We start from the raw sequence: 16,834 nt of genomic DNA, 5'->3' as shown, positions 1-16,834 counted from the left end.
TGTACAGCTCATGGGAATGATATGTGCCTTTCTACTCCATTAAAATTACTCCTAAAGGTCGCGTCATTGGTAGCAGTATGGGCGAAGGGGATCGAGCGGCGTCCGGCCAGAACGGAACCCACGAAAGAGCGCCTGCAAAACAAAGGGAGGACAGAGCAAGAGCCAAGCCCCACTCTGGGCGCCAAGTATACACCCTTCCGGGCTTCGAATGGATGACCCACGCATAAGAATGTCTCCACGTAACGGGGTAAACACCCACGGGTGAGATTGGATTGAAGAACGGGTCGAATTGCCGCTCTTCAATCCAATCTCATCCGTGGGTGTTTACCCCGTTACGTGGAGGCATTCTTATGCGTGGGTCATCCATTCGAAGCCCGGAAGGGTGTAGTACTTACCTGAAAAATCGACGTCAGTTTGTGTCTTTTAAAGGCGAAATCTCATACAACTTCATTAGTTACTCCGGTGTTCCTCAAGGATCTAATTTGGGTCCCGTTCTATTTTTAATTTTGATTAACGACTTGCCGAATAATCTTCGTCATGCCGGTTGTTTGCTATTTGCTGACGATGTAAAACTATTTAAAGTTGTACATCACAAGAAGGATGAGGATGAGCTACAGCAGGACATTGACTGTGTTGTACAATGGTGCGATATGAATCATATGTCTCTTAATGTAAAGAAATGTAGGCTAAATCAGTAACTTTTACCAGGAAAAAGAAAGGTACGATTGCGTCGTACTATATAAAAGATACCAAACTAGAAATAGTTTCGGCAATAAGAGACTTAGGCTTTTTGCGGATGATGTTATTCTCTATAGAGTGATAAATAAGTTACAAGATTGTGAGCAACTGCAACGTGACCTCGAAAATGTTGTGAGATGGACAGCAGGCAATGGTATGTTGATAAACGGGGCTAAAAGTCAGGTTGTGAGTTTCACAAATAGGAAAAGTCCTCTGAGTTTTAATTACTGTGTTGATGGGGTGAAAGTTCCTTTTGGGGATCATTGTAAGTATCTAGGTGTTAATATAAGGAAAGATCTTCACTGGGGTAATCACATAAATGGGATTGTAAATAAAGGGTACCGATCTCTACACATGGTTATGAGGGTGTTTAGGGGTTGTAGTAAGGATGTAAAGGAGAGTGCATATAAGTCTCTGGTAAGACCCCAACTAGAGTATGGTTCCAGTGTATGGGACCCTCACCAGGATTACCTGATTCAAGAACTGGAAAAAATCCAAAGAAAAGCAGCTCGATTTGTTCTGGGTGATTTCCGACAAAAGAGTAGCGTTACGAAAATGTTGCAATGTTTGGGTTGGGAAGAATTGAGAGAAAGAAGAAGAGCTGCTAGACTAAGTGGTATGTTCCGAGCTGTCAGCGGAGAGATGGCGTGGAATGACATTAGTAGACGAATAAGTTTGAATGGCGTTTATAAAAGTAGGAAAGATCACGATATGAAGATAAAGTTGGAATTCAAGAGGACAAACTGGGGCAAATATTCATTTATAGGAAGGGGAGTTAGGGATTGGAATAACTTACCAAGGGAGATGTTCAATAAATTTCCAATTTCTTTGAAATCATTTAGGAAAAAGCTAGGAAAGCAACAGATAGGGAATCTGCCACGTGGGCGACTGCCCTAAATGCAGATCAGTATTGATTGATTTGAAATTTTGAATATTTGATGAAAAATTAACATTCAACGACCCTATTACAAAAATAACGAACGAGGCCAACCGTATGCTCGGGTTTATAATAAGGAGTTCTAAATTATTTACTCAATCATCGATTGTTATTCAGTTATTTAATAGCCTTGTTAGGAGTAAATTAGAATATGCATCTGTAATTTGGGACCCATGTTCTAACGAACAAATACATACTATTGAAGTTGTTCAAAACAAGTTTTTGCGGTATCTGTATTATAAAACAAATGAGACATTTTGCCCTTTTGATACATCAACACGGTATTTAAGAAGTAACTTTAACCTCACGTCGTTGCGCAACAGAAGAATAATTATTTCTCTAAAAACGTTAAACAAAATCGTAAGAAATAAATTTAATTCCATAGGACTGCTCAATTTTATCTCCCTTCATGTTCCACGAGCTGGAGCTCGCATGAACACAGTATTTCAAGTTCCAAGATCAAGAACATCTCATCACTTGAACTCGCCATTTATTAAAATGCTACGATTTTACAACACATATGCTGCAGGAATAGATTTATTTTCAGAATCACACACTGTCATTAATTCACATTTAAAGGTCTGTGTTTCTAATTTATAAATTCACACTCCTTTTCTACAAAATAGGTGCTCTTTAACTTATTTATTAATATAGTCACTTACTACTTTATTATATCCTTGTTTCAATTCCTGTATTTTTATAGTGTAGAAATAATCAATGTTGTACTCTGGATTGTCATTTTCTCTGTATATGTGTTTTCCATTCATTCTTCTTCCTTGTCTGTAGTCTATTATCTTCAGCATTATTATTATGTATTTATCTTTACTTACATGTATGCATTATAAGTACTGTTGTGTTAAGAAGGTACTGTGTTGGGCTTACTGCCTGTGTACTTTCAAAAAGACAAATAAATAAATAAATAAATAAATAAATAAATAAATTATGACTGTACGTTTACGCCTAAATAAAAGTTTACCCCTACTCATAACGCGCAGAAATCCATTATTATTATTATTATTATTATTATTATTATTATTATTATTATTATTATTATTATTATTATTATTACAGTCTGCTTTAGATCGCACCGACACGGAGGTCTTATGGCGACGATCGGATAGGAATGGGCTAGGAGTGGAAAGGAAGCGAATGTTGCCTTAATTAAGATACTTTTGCTTGGTGTGAAAATGGGAAACCACGGAAAACCATATTCAGGGCTGCCAACAGTGGAGTTCGAACCCCCTATATCCCGAATGCAAGCTCACCGCTACCTGATTCGAACTGCACAACCACTTGCTCGATGTAGAAATCCATATGTACAGCTCAGGGCACTGTTCACTCAAGTTTTGCACTGACTTGCTAGTTCCTGGCCATGAGCAGTGGATGGAAGTTTGCGTTACGGGTTTAGAAAGCTACTGTTTATGAAAATGAAAACCTACAACCTGTTTTCCAGTCATTGACCGGGTCAGGGATGTAATGAACGAAGCATATATAGGCTGTTAGTACGGGGGGGTCGCCACTCCCAAAGTGATATATTAATAACTGATAGATGCTATGAAATGAGAATGGAGAGTGTTGTTGGAATGAAAGATGACAGGGAAAACCGACCGGAGTACCCGGAGAAAAACCTGTCCCGGCTCCGCTTTGTCCAGCACAAATCTCACATGGAGTGACCGTGATTTGAACTACGGTATCCAGCGGTGAGAGGCCGACGCGCTGCCGTCTGCGCCACGGAGGCTCAAAGCTACTGTTTATATACAAGATGAAACAGTGGCGGCGCGTGACATTCGTCACTGGGGCTTCAACAGAAGGAAAAATCCCCCCCCCCCAATATCTCCCCTCCCCCCTGTCACCTATGCCATGACTAAGTTCAGAGAATGGGCATAACGGTGCACATAATGTGCATGCCTAAAATCTTCCCTGATGAGAACTTGCACCCTGAGTGGTGACCACTCATTACATTTGCTCCATCGTAACCTTGTGAAATCAACTTATCTCTATTATCCACAACTTCCCTCAAAGAAAATTTTATACACTCCGCTATTGTCTTAGCATCATGACTAGAGGGTAGAGGAAACCCCAGAATCTTTCAACTGGCTTACCGTTGGGAAGAATTATAACAAATTGTGCTGTAGTTGATATATCGGTGGTCTCATCTGCGATTACCGAAATGAAGTGCGCTGTGGTGATTTCTTTTTTTTTCCTCACGACAGATTTCATACATGCACGAAAGCAAATCATTCTGAATGTCTTTCGAGGTGCCTTTGAAAACAGTAGCTTTGGACAGATGGTCTCTCAATGCAACGTCAATTTCAGAACTAAAATTGACGAGGCCTCAAAATATGCCAGGATTCGATGATTCACTTGTTTCGTCATGCCCACGCAAGGCCATCTCAAACGCGCCACAGAACTTTACACAGCACATAACGAATTTTCCGTACTTGGTCGTTGTCTCTTTCCACAGACTACCTGTAAGCACAGTCAAATTACTGACGGTTATCGTGTCTTCCCAGGAGATCGAATCGTAACTGGGCAAGCATGTGAGATTTAGAACTTCTGTGTTTATTTATTTATTTATTTATTTATTTATTTATTTATTTATTTATTTATTTATTTATTTATTTATTTATTTTTGGCCAGATATCCTATATCTACCACTCCGACTTTGGTCCAAGTTCCTTCGCTTTCATCACTCATGAATCATAAAAAAGGCAGAGCATCATTACTGCCAGCAGTCACATTAAACTGCCAAATTCCAATTGATGTCTTTTCCTAAATACATCAACATTTACTAAACATCTGTTCATTTGCCTTAATGATTTTCTGTTGATATTTAATATTGTTTATACCAATTGTTATCTTTTATTCTTATTTAAACTGACTATTATTAGTGTAAAATAGCCCTCCATAGGCTATATCAAATAAGTAAATAAATGAAATTTCCGGAGTGATCCTAGTCTTCTTAGCCGAAACCCTTTGCTTTGGCTTTTGCAAGCCACCTCCGATCCATTGATTGATTGATTGATTGATTGATTGATTGATTGATTGATTGATTCATCCTCCGAATGCAAGCTCATAGCTACGCGACCCTAAATGCATGGCCAACTAGCTCGGTCATCCTTGAAAATGTATTTCTACCAGCAGAGGATTTTTAAATCGTCATACAGTATTTTGTATAGGCTACCTACATGAGATGTACAGTACCCCACTGATTTTCTGAGTGAAACATCCTTTTTATTTAAGCTATTGCATCAGTGCACTCACTTATTAACTGTCCACGTACACCGGTGATCTCGTGATTCGATTATTGAAGTATTGTGCAGTGATGTGAAATACGAACTGAGAATACGGAACGGTTCTTCCGATTATAAAACAGGCAATTTCGAGTGGTCATGAGCATGACTCGGTCATAGGGTAGGCTAGATAATAATGTTATTGGCTTTACGTCCCATTGACATCTTTTATTATGGTTTTTGGAGACGTCGAGGTGCCGGAATTTAGTCCCGCATGATATCTTTTTCGTGCCAGTAAATCTGCCGACACGAGGCTGAACACCTTCAAATACCATCGCACTGAGCCAGGATCGAACCTGCCAAGTTGGGTTCAGAAGGCCAGCGCCTCAATCGTCTGAGCCACTCAGCCAGGCTAGTTATAAAAATACTGATTGATTAAACTAATACGGTAAATAGAATGAATGACCTAGTAGCCTACCTACTTACAAGCTAGGAACTTTGGAATTATGTTTTGACTACCTTTTCAACACTGCAAATAAATCCATCTGTTATTTAAAACTCCCTGTAAGAAGAGGGCAGTGAATGAAAGTGGGTATTATTTTCAAATGAGCTGAGCTTTAGAGTCCATTATAGCGTACGATTCTTTCAGTGTACCATGACTCCGTATGTAGGCCTATTACTTCAGAGGAAGTTCGGCTCCCCGCCAATGTCCAGTGTACCGATAATGAAACGTGTGTTTGTGTTGTGTCTCACTGATCCGTGACTGCGTACGATTCTTTCTGTGTGACATGGCTCACTCTATGTCTCGCTGCAGCGGAAGCTCGGCACGACGAATAAATCGATACACTGCTTCGAATCATGCACTCGGTAGCCAACACTAACAGCCAATGCCTGCACCCCATATTCCCTCAGTCGTGTTTGCGCTGTTATAGTGTGCGGAGTGTAGCCTCGTGGTGAACGTGGCGACATAATGGTACAACGACGCCTTTTGGATCCCGTTTTACAGGGTAGAATACTGGGCCGCCTGGAAGCAGGCCAGACACAGACCGAAGTCGCCGTATCCTTGAATATGCCACAAAGTGTCATTTCTAGGCTTTGGAGACGATTTCGAGACACAGGAGATGTTAATCGCAGGCCAGTACCAAGTTGACCAAGGGTAACCACCCCACAGCAGGACCGATATCTGGCGTTAACCGTCCGACTAAATCGGAGTGCACCTGCAAGACAGTGGTCGGCAGAGCTTGCACCCGCCTGAGGGGTGGCAAACTGTGTACCGGAGGCTCAGAACAGCATGGCTGTTTGCCCGACGTCCAGTGGTGTGCGTCCCGCTCACCCCAGCACAGAGACGGGCCCGTTTACTGTGGAGCCGTCAACATCGAAACTGGACCCTGAATGAATGGAGGCATGTGTTCTTCACAGATGAATCCCGCTTCAGTTTGCAGAACGATTCCCGTCGCACATTAATCTGGAGAGAACCGGGTAGCCGATACAACCACAAGAGCATCGTTGAATGGGACCAGTATGGTGGTGGTGGCGTCATGGTGTGGGGCGGCATCACGTTGAATGGCCGCACGGATCTGCACAACTTCATAGGTGGTCCGAGGAACACTGTTAACGCTCGGAGATAGAGGGATGAGGTACTGAGACCACATGTTCGACTCTTCAGAGGTGCGGTTGGTCCAGACTTCCTCTTAATGGACGATAATGCCCGACCGCACCGCGCTGCTCTGGTGGATGAATTTCTAATATCACATGGACTGGCCAGCGAGGTCTGCGGATTTGAATCCTATAGAACATACCTGGGATGCATTGGAGAGGCGAATTGCATTCAGTCAGCCTCAACCAAGGATCCTCCCAAGACCTTCGCATTTCCCTTTCGGAGGAATGGAATCGACTGCCACAAGAGCTCATGGGCCATCTGATAGAGAGCATGCCACATCGCTGCGAAGCATGTGTGGCCGGTAGGGTAACCATACCCCCTGTTAACAGCATATTTTGTTGTGGACGACATTGCCATGTTTTATTAGTTGTTGTCAAATGTATACCTTACCTGTAAGAACCTTTCTGACACTGTTTTTTTGGACAAGTTGTGTGACATATGGTGTGTGTGCCAGTTTCCGTTTGTTCAGCAATCCGTCTGACATTCCTATCAGGCGGTATGGCCTCGTTTAGTGATTATGCTTAACTTTTGGTCACTCGTGTAGATTCTTGGAAGAGAAATATCATACCCAATAGGTTTGGCATCCACGTATGACTAGAGGTCCCGTGTCTATGATCACGATATCAGTAGTCGGGAAAACTACTCGTATAACTTTGCTTGGATGGCTTAGCGAGACAGAATGTGCTCTCGCGTATTAAGTCTGACAAAACCATCGAAATGAATAAATCGACGGACTATTATACACTTGTACGTCACTTATTGTAGGGACTGATTTTATACTATTATTGGCATTTTCCCAATTACTTAGGGTCGGTGCTATGTGCGGATTAAGCCCAGTTTATAGTCAGATGCCTTTACTGATGTATTCACTAGTGAGTGTGTGTTTTTTATCTACTCTGTAGAAAGATAGCCTCACAAATCTAGAATGCTACTTTTGCTTTCCGTAATTTAAATTCATAAGAACATACAGCTCCGAGTGATCACCGCTAATTTATACTGCGAGTAACAACGATCACCTTAGAATACTTTTATGATGTAAATAAAACTATTTTCTTACATGCATCTAGTACGAAAACCTTTAATATCAATGTATCTGTGTGTTTTTATAGTCTATCATTATTTGGTAAATAAGTGGAATTGTTTCGTTCTTTACAGATAATTTATCTTCAGAAGACTCCTGAGGAGGCTTACCGACCGTTGGTAGGTGGATCAAATCCACCGTTCCTACCTTTCAGGTATAGTTAAACGTCATTATTTTCTTTTATGTTTACAAAATCTAAGATCACGGCTTTCTAAATGAGTTTTCAAACGGTTTGCTATTGCCGTTGTTTTGTAATTTATTAACAACGAGTATTTATATAAGATCCCGTAGTGAAGCACTACCGTGGGATTCTATTGTCATTCTATCACTGAAAATCCTATCACTCTTGCTACACATTATGAAGATTCAGAGAGACAGTTGTGAAGGTCTTCCCATAAGCATTCAATGGAGATATGTGGCACACGTTTTGAGAACTTTTGTCTGTTCAGCAATGAAACATGAACTGTAAGCAGGCTAGACATCCCTTTATAATTTAGACATCCCTTTGTAATTACATAACAATTGAATAAAGAAGATCTAGCACAGTATTAGATACATTCTTAACCAAAACTTGTATTAGTATTATTTTTATTTTACCATTTTTTAGATGTTTTAACAGGTAATGCCCTAGCTATTAATTTCTATGATATCAGTCTATATAGGATTGCTAAGTATGTTAGTAATAAGATACTCTGCATGTTTGAACTCTCTATCTTGTTTTTCACGTTTTGAGAAAACTGTACCAGAAGTTTAGAAATTTGCGTAATTGAGAGAAATTGAGTTTATTATTATTATTATTATTATTATTATTATTATTATTATTATTATTATTATTATTATTATTATTATTATTATTATTATTATTTGACAGTCATGTCAGCACACAATTTTTTTTTCAGAGCCGGTTTTCAGGCCCTAAGACGTGTCATTCCCAGGTGAAATAAACTTGATTATAAGTGTTAACTTGTATAACAGTGTTACAAATTCCAGTTCGCACGTACATTCCAGGGCTGTAATACGGCTCTGCTATATCCTCTTTGCCTCCTTTTCCGAGATCATCTTGCTACTCTTGGATCTTTTGTAGCATTTGCTGTGGCGATTTCAGCTTTACAGATATGGTCCAACTCATAGCTCTTCAGTCCAATCTCCACATTCCGTGCACGATTCACAACCAAATTCCTAAATAAAATATCCGTCTCCTGTTTTTTCTTCAGCTGCAGCGTTGAAACACACTGCATCATGAACTCCAAGTCTTCATGTTTATATTCCGACAAGAACAGTTTAAGGGTACCTTGTCTAAATTACAGAATTCAAACTCCTCGGGATTTTTGTCCCACCATGAAGATATTTTTTTGACTAAGGTGTCTGAAGATTTGCTTGCTATTTCGTAAGATTCTACTTTCATTGGAATGCCTGTGCTTTACTTAAAGTTGTAGGTGGATTGTTGAACAGACGCGGGGCAAAGAAAATGATGTAGTTGCTCTTACGTAGAAAGTTATGATAATAAATGGCCCAAATAGCTATTCTTATTCCCTCTTCACTACTATCCTTTTAGTCATGCCATAATCATTTTGAATTTTGTCTATTTTAGATTGGGTTAGTTCTCCATTGCCATCTACAGTAGCTTCTTTTCTTTACATATTTTCAAAAGTATTCTTTTACACGAGGCCCGTGTATTACTAATTTGAACATGAGGCCCATATTGTTTCTCCTCCACCACTTTCTGGTAAACTTTGCTATATCCATCACTGCTATATTGTGTACGTACATATCACTCATTTTGTTGAGATCTCATGAAAATGTAAAATACGCCTACTACGTCCATTCCTACACTTAATCTGTCATAGTTATTTTTGCAGATATCTAGTGGTGAAGGATTCTTTCTGCATTTGGCATAGAAGTTGCTCAATACTTAAGTATCTAGAATCTTTCCAGTATCAAAGGAAGTAGTCGAAAAAATGTCATTTTGCGATGTATGTCCTCGTCTCTGCCAACAGCCACCAAAAGCATCAGGAGTGTGTGGTGGATTGAATTTCCCAGGGTTTATTTGAATTCTTATGCTGACTGTAACACTGTAGTCACCTAAGGTAAAACAGTGCCAACGCATTTGTTGTAAAGATCAAGCTTGTTGGGAGGGGGTGTGTTATTTACGACCGCAAAAAGCATCGCACTTGCATTTCGCCCCTTTCCAATAGATGTAAGCCCATACACAACTCTAACATTATTTTCATAATCAAATTTTGACTAAGGAAGAATTCATTTCATTAGCAGTAAATACACTATAAACCAAAAGGCGGGCACAATTCTGCTTAATGACCAACGCTTCAACTCAGACAGGTAAAGGAGCAGACTATGCGCTCTGACGGAAGGTACAACCTAGCAGCTGCTTGCACCGCTCTCAGTTACAACTAGTGAAGGGGCGCGTATCTAAATATATTTAAACTTTTTTTGCTAGTGGCTTTACGACGCACCGACACAGATATGTCTTATGGTGACGATGTGGGATAGGAAAGGCCGCCGACAATGGGATTCGAACCCACTATATCCCGGATGCAAGCTCACAGCCGCGCGCCTCTAACAGCACGTCCGATTCGCCCGGTATTTAAACTTTTACCAGTTTTACTTATTGTGCCTAATGTCTCGTTCTGTTCAGTGCATTGGATTTTTTTTTTACAATTTTCTTTACGTCGCACCGACACAGATAGGTCTTCTGGCGACGGTGAGACAGGAAAAGGCTAAGAGTGGGAGGGAAGGTACAACCCCACCATTTGACTGGTGTAAAAATGGGTAAACACGGAAAACCTTCTTCAGGGGTTCGAACCCACTATCTCCCGATTACTGGATACTGGCCGCACGTAAGCGACTACAGCTATCGAGCTCGGTCATTAGATTATTGTGAGGACACAAAATAACAAACAAAACGTTTATTGAAAACGGAAAGGGGGCCCGATGACCTTCGATGTTAGGCCCCTTAAAACAAGCATCAAAACGGAAAAGAAGCGCAGTAAAATCAGAAGGTAATAAGATGTATAAAATATACCATCAACGGATTCCACCAAATAATATTCTGTTACAGTAAATTAAGTTCATACGTTAAGCGTGGGTGTAACACTCTGCCATCTCCCCAATCGCGACTTTACACCCATATGCAGCACCCTCGCAAAGCAGTCGGCTGCCATAAATATTTCCGGCCATACCAACGTAGCCCAGTAAAACCCAATAGAGCGAAATATACATTCACCTTCCACATAGGTAATCAGAAGTTATCTAGAATCACGAGAGAAAAAAAGAAAAACCCGCCCCTCCTTCGTAACAATGGCAGTACACAGAAAGTTCAAACATTCCAAGGCACGAAATGGGATTCGTGACGTAGAAGCAGGTCGCATGGTCGCTTCCTTCCCATTCCTAGGCCTTTCCTCTCCCATTGTCGCCATAAGACCTATCTGTGTCGGTGCGACGTAAAGCAAAATAGTAGATTGACCTTCAATATAAAGGCGGCTTAAAACGACAAAAAGTCAGAAAATAACATAAGAATGCCACATGAAAGTTTAGAGCCTCAATTTTTCTAAACTTCCTCTCAAGAAAAGCCCCCCCCCCACCGAAGAAGATACCAAATTATCCCAAGGAATAAAAATACACAATTTGGCCGATCGACCTTGCTGCCACCTGATGAGAAGATATGAAATACAGTATGTAAGGAATTACGTAGCATAAGCAAATTACAACCTGTGACAATAAAGTTCGTTGAATGAAGTTAGCGATCCGGCAACACTGGCGACACACAACGCTGCACCTGCGTAGCAGCAGGTTTTGACCACCTGCTCCCAACATTGTTCAGTTTGAGCATCGTGTGTGTGCCGTGTAAGACCTGTTTGACACATTGCGTGTTTAGTGCGTTGGTTCTGAACTGAGAACTGGAACATGAACGACCACAAGATCAATGTACAGTTTTGTTTTAAGCTTGGCAAGACACCGAAAGAAACGCGTGCGATGCTGGTACGTGTTTATGAAGATCAAGCACTGTCCTTGAAGAGAGAGAGAGAGAGAGAGAGAGAGAGAGAGAGAGAGAGAGAGAGAGAGAGACGCCCGTTTTCGAGGAGACCGGGAAAGTGTTTCTGACAACCCCCGTAGCGGAAGACCGGTGACCGCCGTCAGTGACTTGAACATCCCCCATACTCGCCAGATCTCAATCCTCCAGACGTCTTCCTATTCTCACGACTCAAACTCGCGTTGAAAGGAAAGAGATTTGACGATATTCCTGACATCCAACGAAACGTGGCGAGGCTTTTGAACACCATCCCAAAGGAAGCCTTCTTGCAAAGTTTCCAGGACATGTATCGCCGATCTCAGCAGTGCATACTTATGGGAGGGGACTATTTCGAAGGACAGTAAGGTCACTGTCGTGCATTGCTCATGTATGTTGATAGTACAGGACTATTCACCGAACTTTATTATCACGGGTGGCATATAAGTTTGAGACTAACATATTGCTTTGACTTCGAAACCAGTGGAGTTTAAAACATTCATGCCGGGCTGAGTGGCTCAGACGGTTGAGGCGCTGGCCTTCTGACCCCAACTTGGAAGGTTCGATTGTGGCTCAGTCCGGTGGTATTTGATGGTTCTCACATACGTCAGCCTCATGTCCGTAGATTTACTGGCACGTAAAAGAACTCCTGCGGTACTAAATTCCGGCACCTCGGCGTCTCCGAAAATCATAAAAGTAGTTAGTGGGACGTAAAGCAAATATTATTATTATTATTATTATTATTATTATTATTATTATTATTATTATTATTATTATTATTATTATTATTATTATTATTGAAACATTCACTGAGTTGAAATACGTGTTTGCATCGTGCAGGGTAATGGACAATATCCCCATTTCATTCCAATTTGAATTCACTGACCAATGACATGATTACCTAGATGCTGACCATTTATTATTCAAAATCAAGTTTGACCCAGTTCTACGAACTGCTCTTGAGGGAACGTGTTTCAGAATTTCGTAAATGACTTAATATACTTCTTTGGTTCGACCTACTTGCTTGAGCAGTTATTCCAGTAATGAAAATTTAAAATGATTAAAAAACGGTGCTGTTGGAATAGACTCGGGAATATGCAGCTTCAACAGTGCTTCAGCTACCATAACGTGAGATTTGTATTTATATGTTCTTGCATTATTTAATTAAAGTAAATTAGTACCATCCATCTCAGGCGGCAGCGTGCCGGCCTTTCACAGCTGGGTTCCGTGGTTTAAATTCCGGTCACTCCATGTGAGAATTGTGCTGGACAACGCAGAGGCGGGGCAGTTTTTCCCTGCCGTCTTTTATTCCAGCAATACTGCATTCATTTCATCTCTCAGTCATGAATCATTGCCCCAGAGGAGTGTGACAGGCTTTGGCAGCCGGGACAGTTCCCACTCATCTCGCCGCTAGACTGGGGTTTCATTCATTCCATTCCTGACCCGGTTGAATGACTGGAAACAGGCTTTGGATGTTCGTGTAGTATCATTCATGATTTCATTACGTCTTGACAACGTCTTGAAGATTATTTGTCCACCACTTGTGATTGAAGTTACAGCACTTTCTGTCTTTGTCGCACACCACCGAGGCCTGTTGAAATAGATTTTGTTTTACTTGAACTACATCATCGCCGTCGTCTCGTCTTCTTTTCAAGTTTTTTTTCCCAATTACCTAGGTTTGGCGCTGTGCATGGATTTAGCTCACGTTTAAGACCGTAAGCATTTCATGAAGCCAAACCTATGAGGAGGGATGATTTGTTTTACCAGAAAGATGCACAGTATTCTTACCGCACACAATGCTGTGCGCTACGTACTAGAGTCTGCCCTTTCTTATTCTGCTGTACTTGCCTTACTTATAAGCAAGCACGGTTTATCGAATAATAACACCCGTGATTATATTACGCATGTGTTAATATTTCAACCATGGACAACGTATGGGCAACGTTTCTAATTTGTTAAATTCATTCTGAGGACGGAATTTATCAGTGGCGGCTCGTTCTGAATAATGTTGGTGGTTCTGCTCTGTGACGCCCAGTCCATTGCAGTAAGTGTAACAGACAAATCTAAATTCGTATTGCATACGGAAAATGTCAGCTGAGCTCGTGTGAATCCTTCCTCCAACCCCGCGGAAACGCTTCACTCCATGTCCTATCAGTGTGAAGTTCTCGAAAATGTACCGAAATAATACAAGTAGACGTTCATCTCAATTTGTAAGACCCCGATTTCGAGGGACATCTACAATATAAATAACTGACTTGTACAAAAAACAACAATTAAAAAGTTTCAAAAATAAAGCCCCTCTTCCGCTGATCGAAAAAAAAAAATGTTGACCTATCGACACATTCATATTTACAAAGGTTCCGGAGACCTGCATACATCTTTGGTAGCCGGTTTTCTTAATGGAGGGGGAATATCATCTGATGGTGCTAGCGTTTCTGTTTTCATTTTCATGACTACCTAACTCGGAAGAATTCACTACCATTACGGAGAAACATAGTCATGATTACTGTATACTTGTAAGCCTAAGAACTCGCTCATTCGCTTCGTACGACAGAAAATTTTCGGTCGTTGGATAGAATTTTGCTGAAGTCCTGGTCATTTACACCAAAGACAGAAAAATATACATACCCCCAATCATAAGGTACGTTGTTTGAAGACTTAACATGGACAGTAAATTGATTTCGTGTTACTTAATCACAACCATCCTCTTTTATCACGCATTTATCCTGTATTTAAGCTATTTGGGCTTTCTTTATACTGAACAGAAGCATCACAACTGTACTGTAGTATCTGAGGATGTTGACATGTAAGAATTTTAAAACCATATCAATATCCACACAGTTTTATAAGTTCTCTATTTACACTAAGGAGTACACTGGAGGGAGCTTTTCCCAAACAGCTGAGATTATAACATGTTCGCTCGCTGCAGAGATTCTCTCACGGACGGTGGCGCTGTCTCGTGTATTATTTACTAACTCTATGGTCACGGGAATAGGTCAGACGTACTGCAAGGCGTGCAGTTCATACAGAACCTTATGGGCGACCCTTAGCCACCTATCGCAAGAAAGCTGTAGTTAAGTGTGCTCGCCTAATGTTCTGTCTCGTCGGCCTCGGTTCTGTCGGTTCTGTCGTTCACATTTCTAAACAGGGTTGCCAGATCACCAGCAGCTGTATGGGTATCGATCTTTGGCTCGACATAAACAATCAATATGAAGGATGGGATCGCTAATCACTATATATTACTGTATATCCTTCATTGTGGTGGTTCTGCAGCTCTGCAGATCGTATTATGGAGCCGCGCCTGAAATTTGTTCTGATATTTCGTAGTGTGTCCGACTGTAAGTTCTTGGGCTTCGTAGTTTAAGGACTTTCCATTGACTTGGCATATGCCACTATTCTTAGCATTTTTTTCGTAGTAATTGTAGAAAAAAATCAATGATAAACAAATCCTGAGCACCTCTGGACATCGGATCATAGACCTTGGATCCCTGTAACGGAGCACGTGTTGACGTCTTCGACTGTGTATTTGGATAATATGTAATTGAAACTAGGGACATGAATAATAATCACTGCCCGTGCACTTCTTCTACCCACTTCTAAAGTACGTTCTTAAATTTCAACCAAACCAACATTGTTGTAGGTTGTGAAATCCTGAGCTGTGTTCCTCTCCAGAAACGAAAGACTGGTTTCTAACTTCCTCGACTTCAGATGCCGAACTGAACCCACGCTATTCCAGGCTAGTCGAACAAACCGTATTTTATTATCAGAGTTTGGCAGCTCCCAGCTTTGCATGCAACCCCCGGGATTTTATCCGGAGTGCACCAGTGACGGATTCACTGCCCTGTCAGCTATCAGTTATGTGCTGTTCGTGTTCCAATACTCCAAAAGTACCCACATAAATTTCAACCAAACTGACGTATTACTCATTCCTGTAGTAGGGTGAGTGAAGCCCAGGACCATTTGGAACTCCTGATCATACAACAGGAGGTGGGCATACAGACCAGGAACAGGTACTGTATAGGCTGTGAACTGCGCGCTGCATGCCAAGACTCGCAATAGCTCATTTGGAAGGGGCACGTTCGGAGATCTGAAAGTTAACAGAACCCAGTGGGGATTATCCACACTCCAAAAATCAAAACCAAATCCACTGGCGCAACAGCCGCGAAGGGCCATGACCTACCAAGCGACCGCTGCTAAGCCCGAAGGCCTGCAGATTACGAGGTGCCCTGTGGTCAGACGCCCGTATCCTCTCGGTCGTTATTCTTGGCTTTTCTAGACCGGGGCCGCCATCTGACCGTCAGATAGCTCCTCAATTGTAATCACGTCAGCTGAGTGGACATCGAACCGGCCCTCAGATGACCTGGCCGAGAATCGAACCCGACGCCTCCGGGTAAGAGGCAGGCACGCTACCTCTACACAGCGGGTCCGGCTTATCCACACTCCAGTAATGCATATTATGGTGTAACTCTTTGATAAATAAATAAATTATAATAAACATAATTAATCGAAGTGTCCGGAGTATGGGCGCCCGAGTTCACCGGAATTTATCCCTCGAATTTAGATAGAGCATGATAATTCTTTATCTTCCAGGGCGTGTACATAATGCTGCGTACTGGTACTGTAACGGTTCAAATCCTGTTGCAAGGTGATATCAGTATTATTATTATTATTATTATTATTATTATTATTATTATTATTTTATCTGTGAGATTACTATTATTGTTATTTTTATTGCTCAATTCCATTCTGCAATGCTTGTTGCTTGCGTGATAATTAAATGTATGCATATATACGTGTGTGTAGATTAACACTAAAAACATGTACAGCAAGACTTGCTGTATATCAGATGTGGATATGACATTGCTACATTGTGCAATACTGCTGGCATTACTGCCAAGTCATCGCTATGTCATCGTGCTTATTTAGCGGTGAGCTGACGTTCTTGGAGTTACCTACTGGGTGCCGCCGGCGATTTCTCCATAGGGTGTAACATTTGTCGCGAGGTGAGAGTAGATCATAGTTATTTCTGGAGTTTGCGTAGGTGTGTCAACCAATGTCTATAAAAGGTGGCTGTATCTTGTAGAGTCAGTCATTATTCAATTGGAAGCAGAGGCGACAGTTGGTCGGAGAGTAAACGAGATGGAGAGGCCTCAGTCGGTCA

The 16,834-nt window shown here is 41.3% G+C and overlaps 1 protein-coding gene across 2 annotated transcripts in view; it reads left to right on the top strand.

Moving 5' to 3' along the window:
* The window catches only part of LOC136863962 (dual specificity protein phosphatase CDC14C), a 451,301-nt gene that overhangs the window by 288,868 nt on the left and 145,599 nt on the right, over window positions 1–16,834 (top strand). For both annotated transcript variants that reach the window (XM_068226497.1, XM_068226496.1), the window contains exon 4: window positions 7,724–7,803. In XM_068226497.1, coding sequence (XP_068082598.1) covers window positions 7,724–7,803 — 80 coding nt within the window. The remainder of the gene's footprint in view (window positions 1–7,723; window positions 7,804–16,834) is intronic.

The sequence above is a fragment of the Anabrus simplex genome, chromosome 2 (genome assembly GCF_040414725.1).
Source record: "Anabrus simplex isolate iqAnaSimp1 chromosome 2, ASM4041472v1, whole genome shotgun sequence".
In the NCBI taxonomy this organism is placed as follows: domain Eukaryota; kingdom Metazoa; phylum Arthropoda; class Insecta; order Orthoptera; family Tettigoniidae; genus Anabrus; species Anabrus simplex.
The sequence above is the reverse complement of the archived record's forward strand: the minus strand, read 5'-3'. Positions and strand labels throughout refer to the sequence as shown.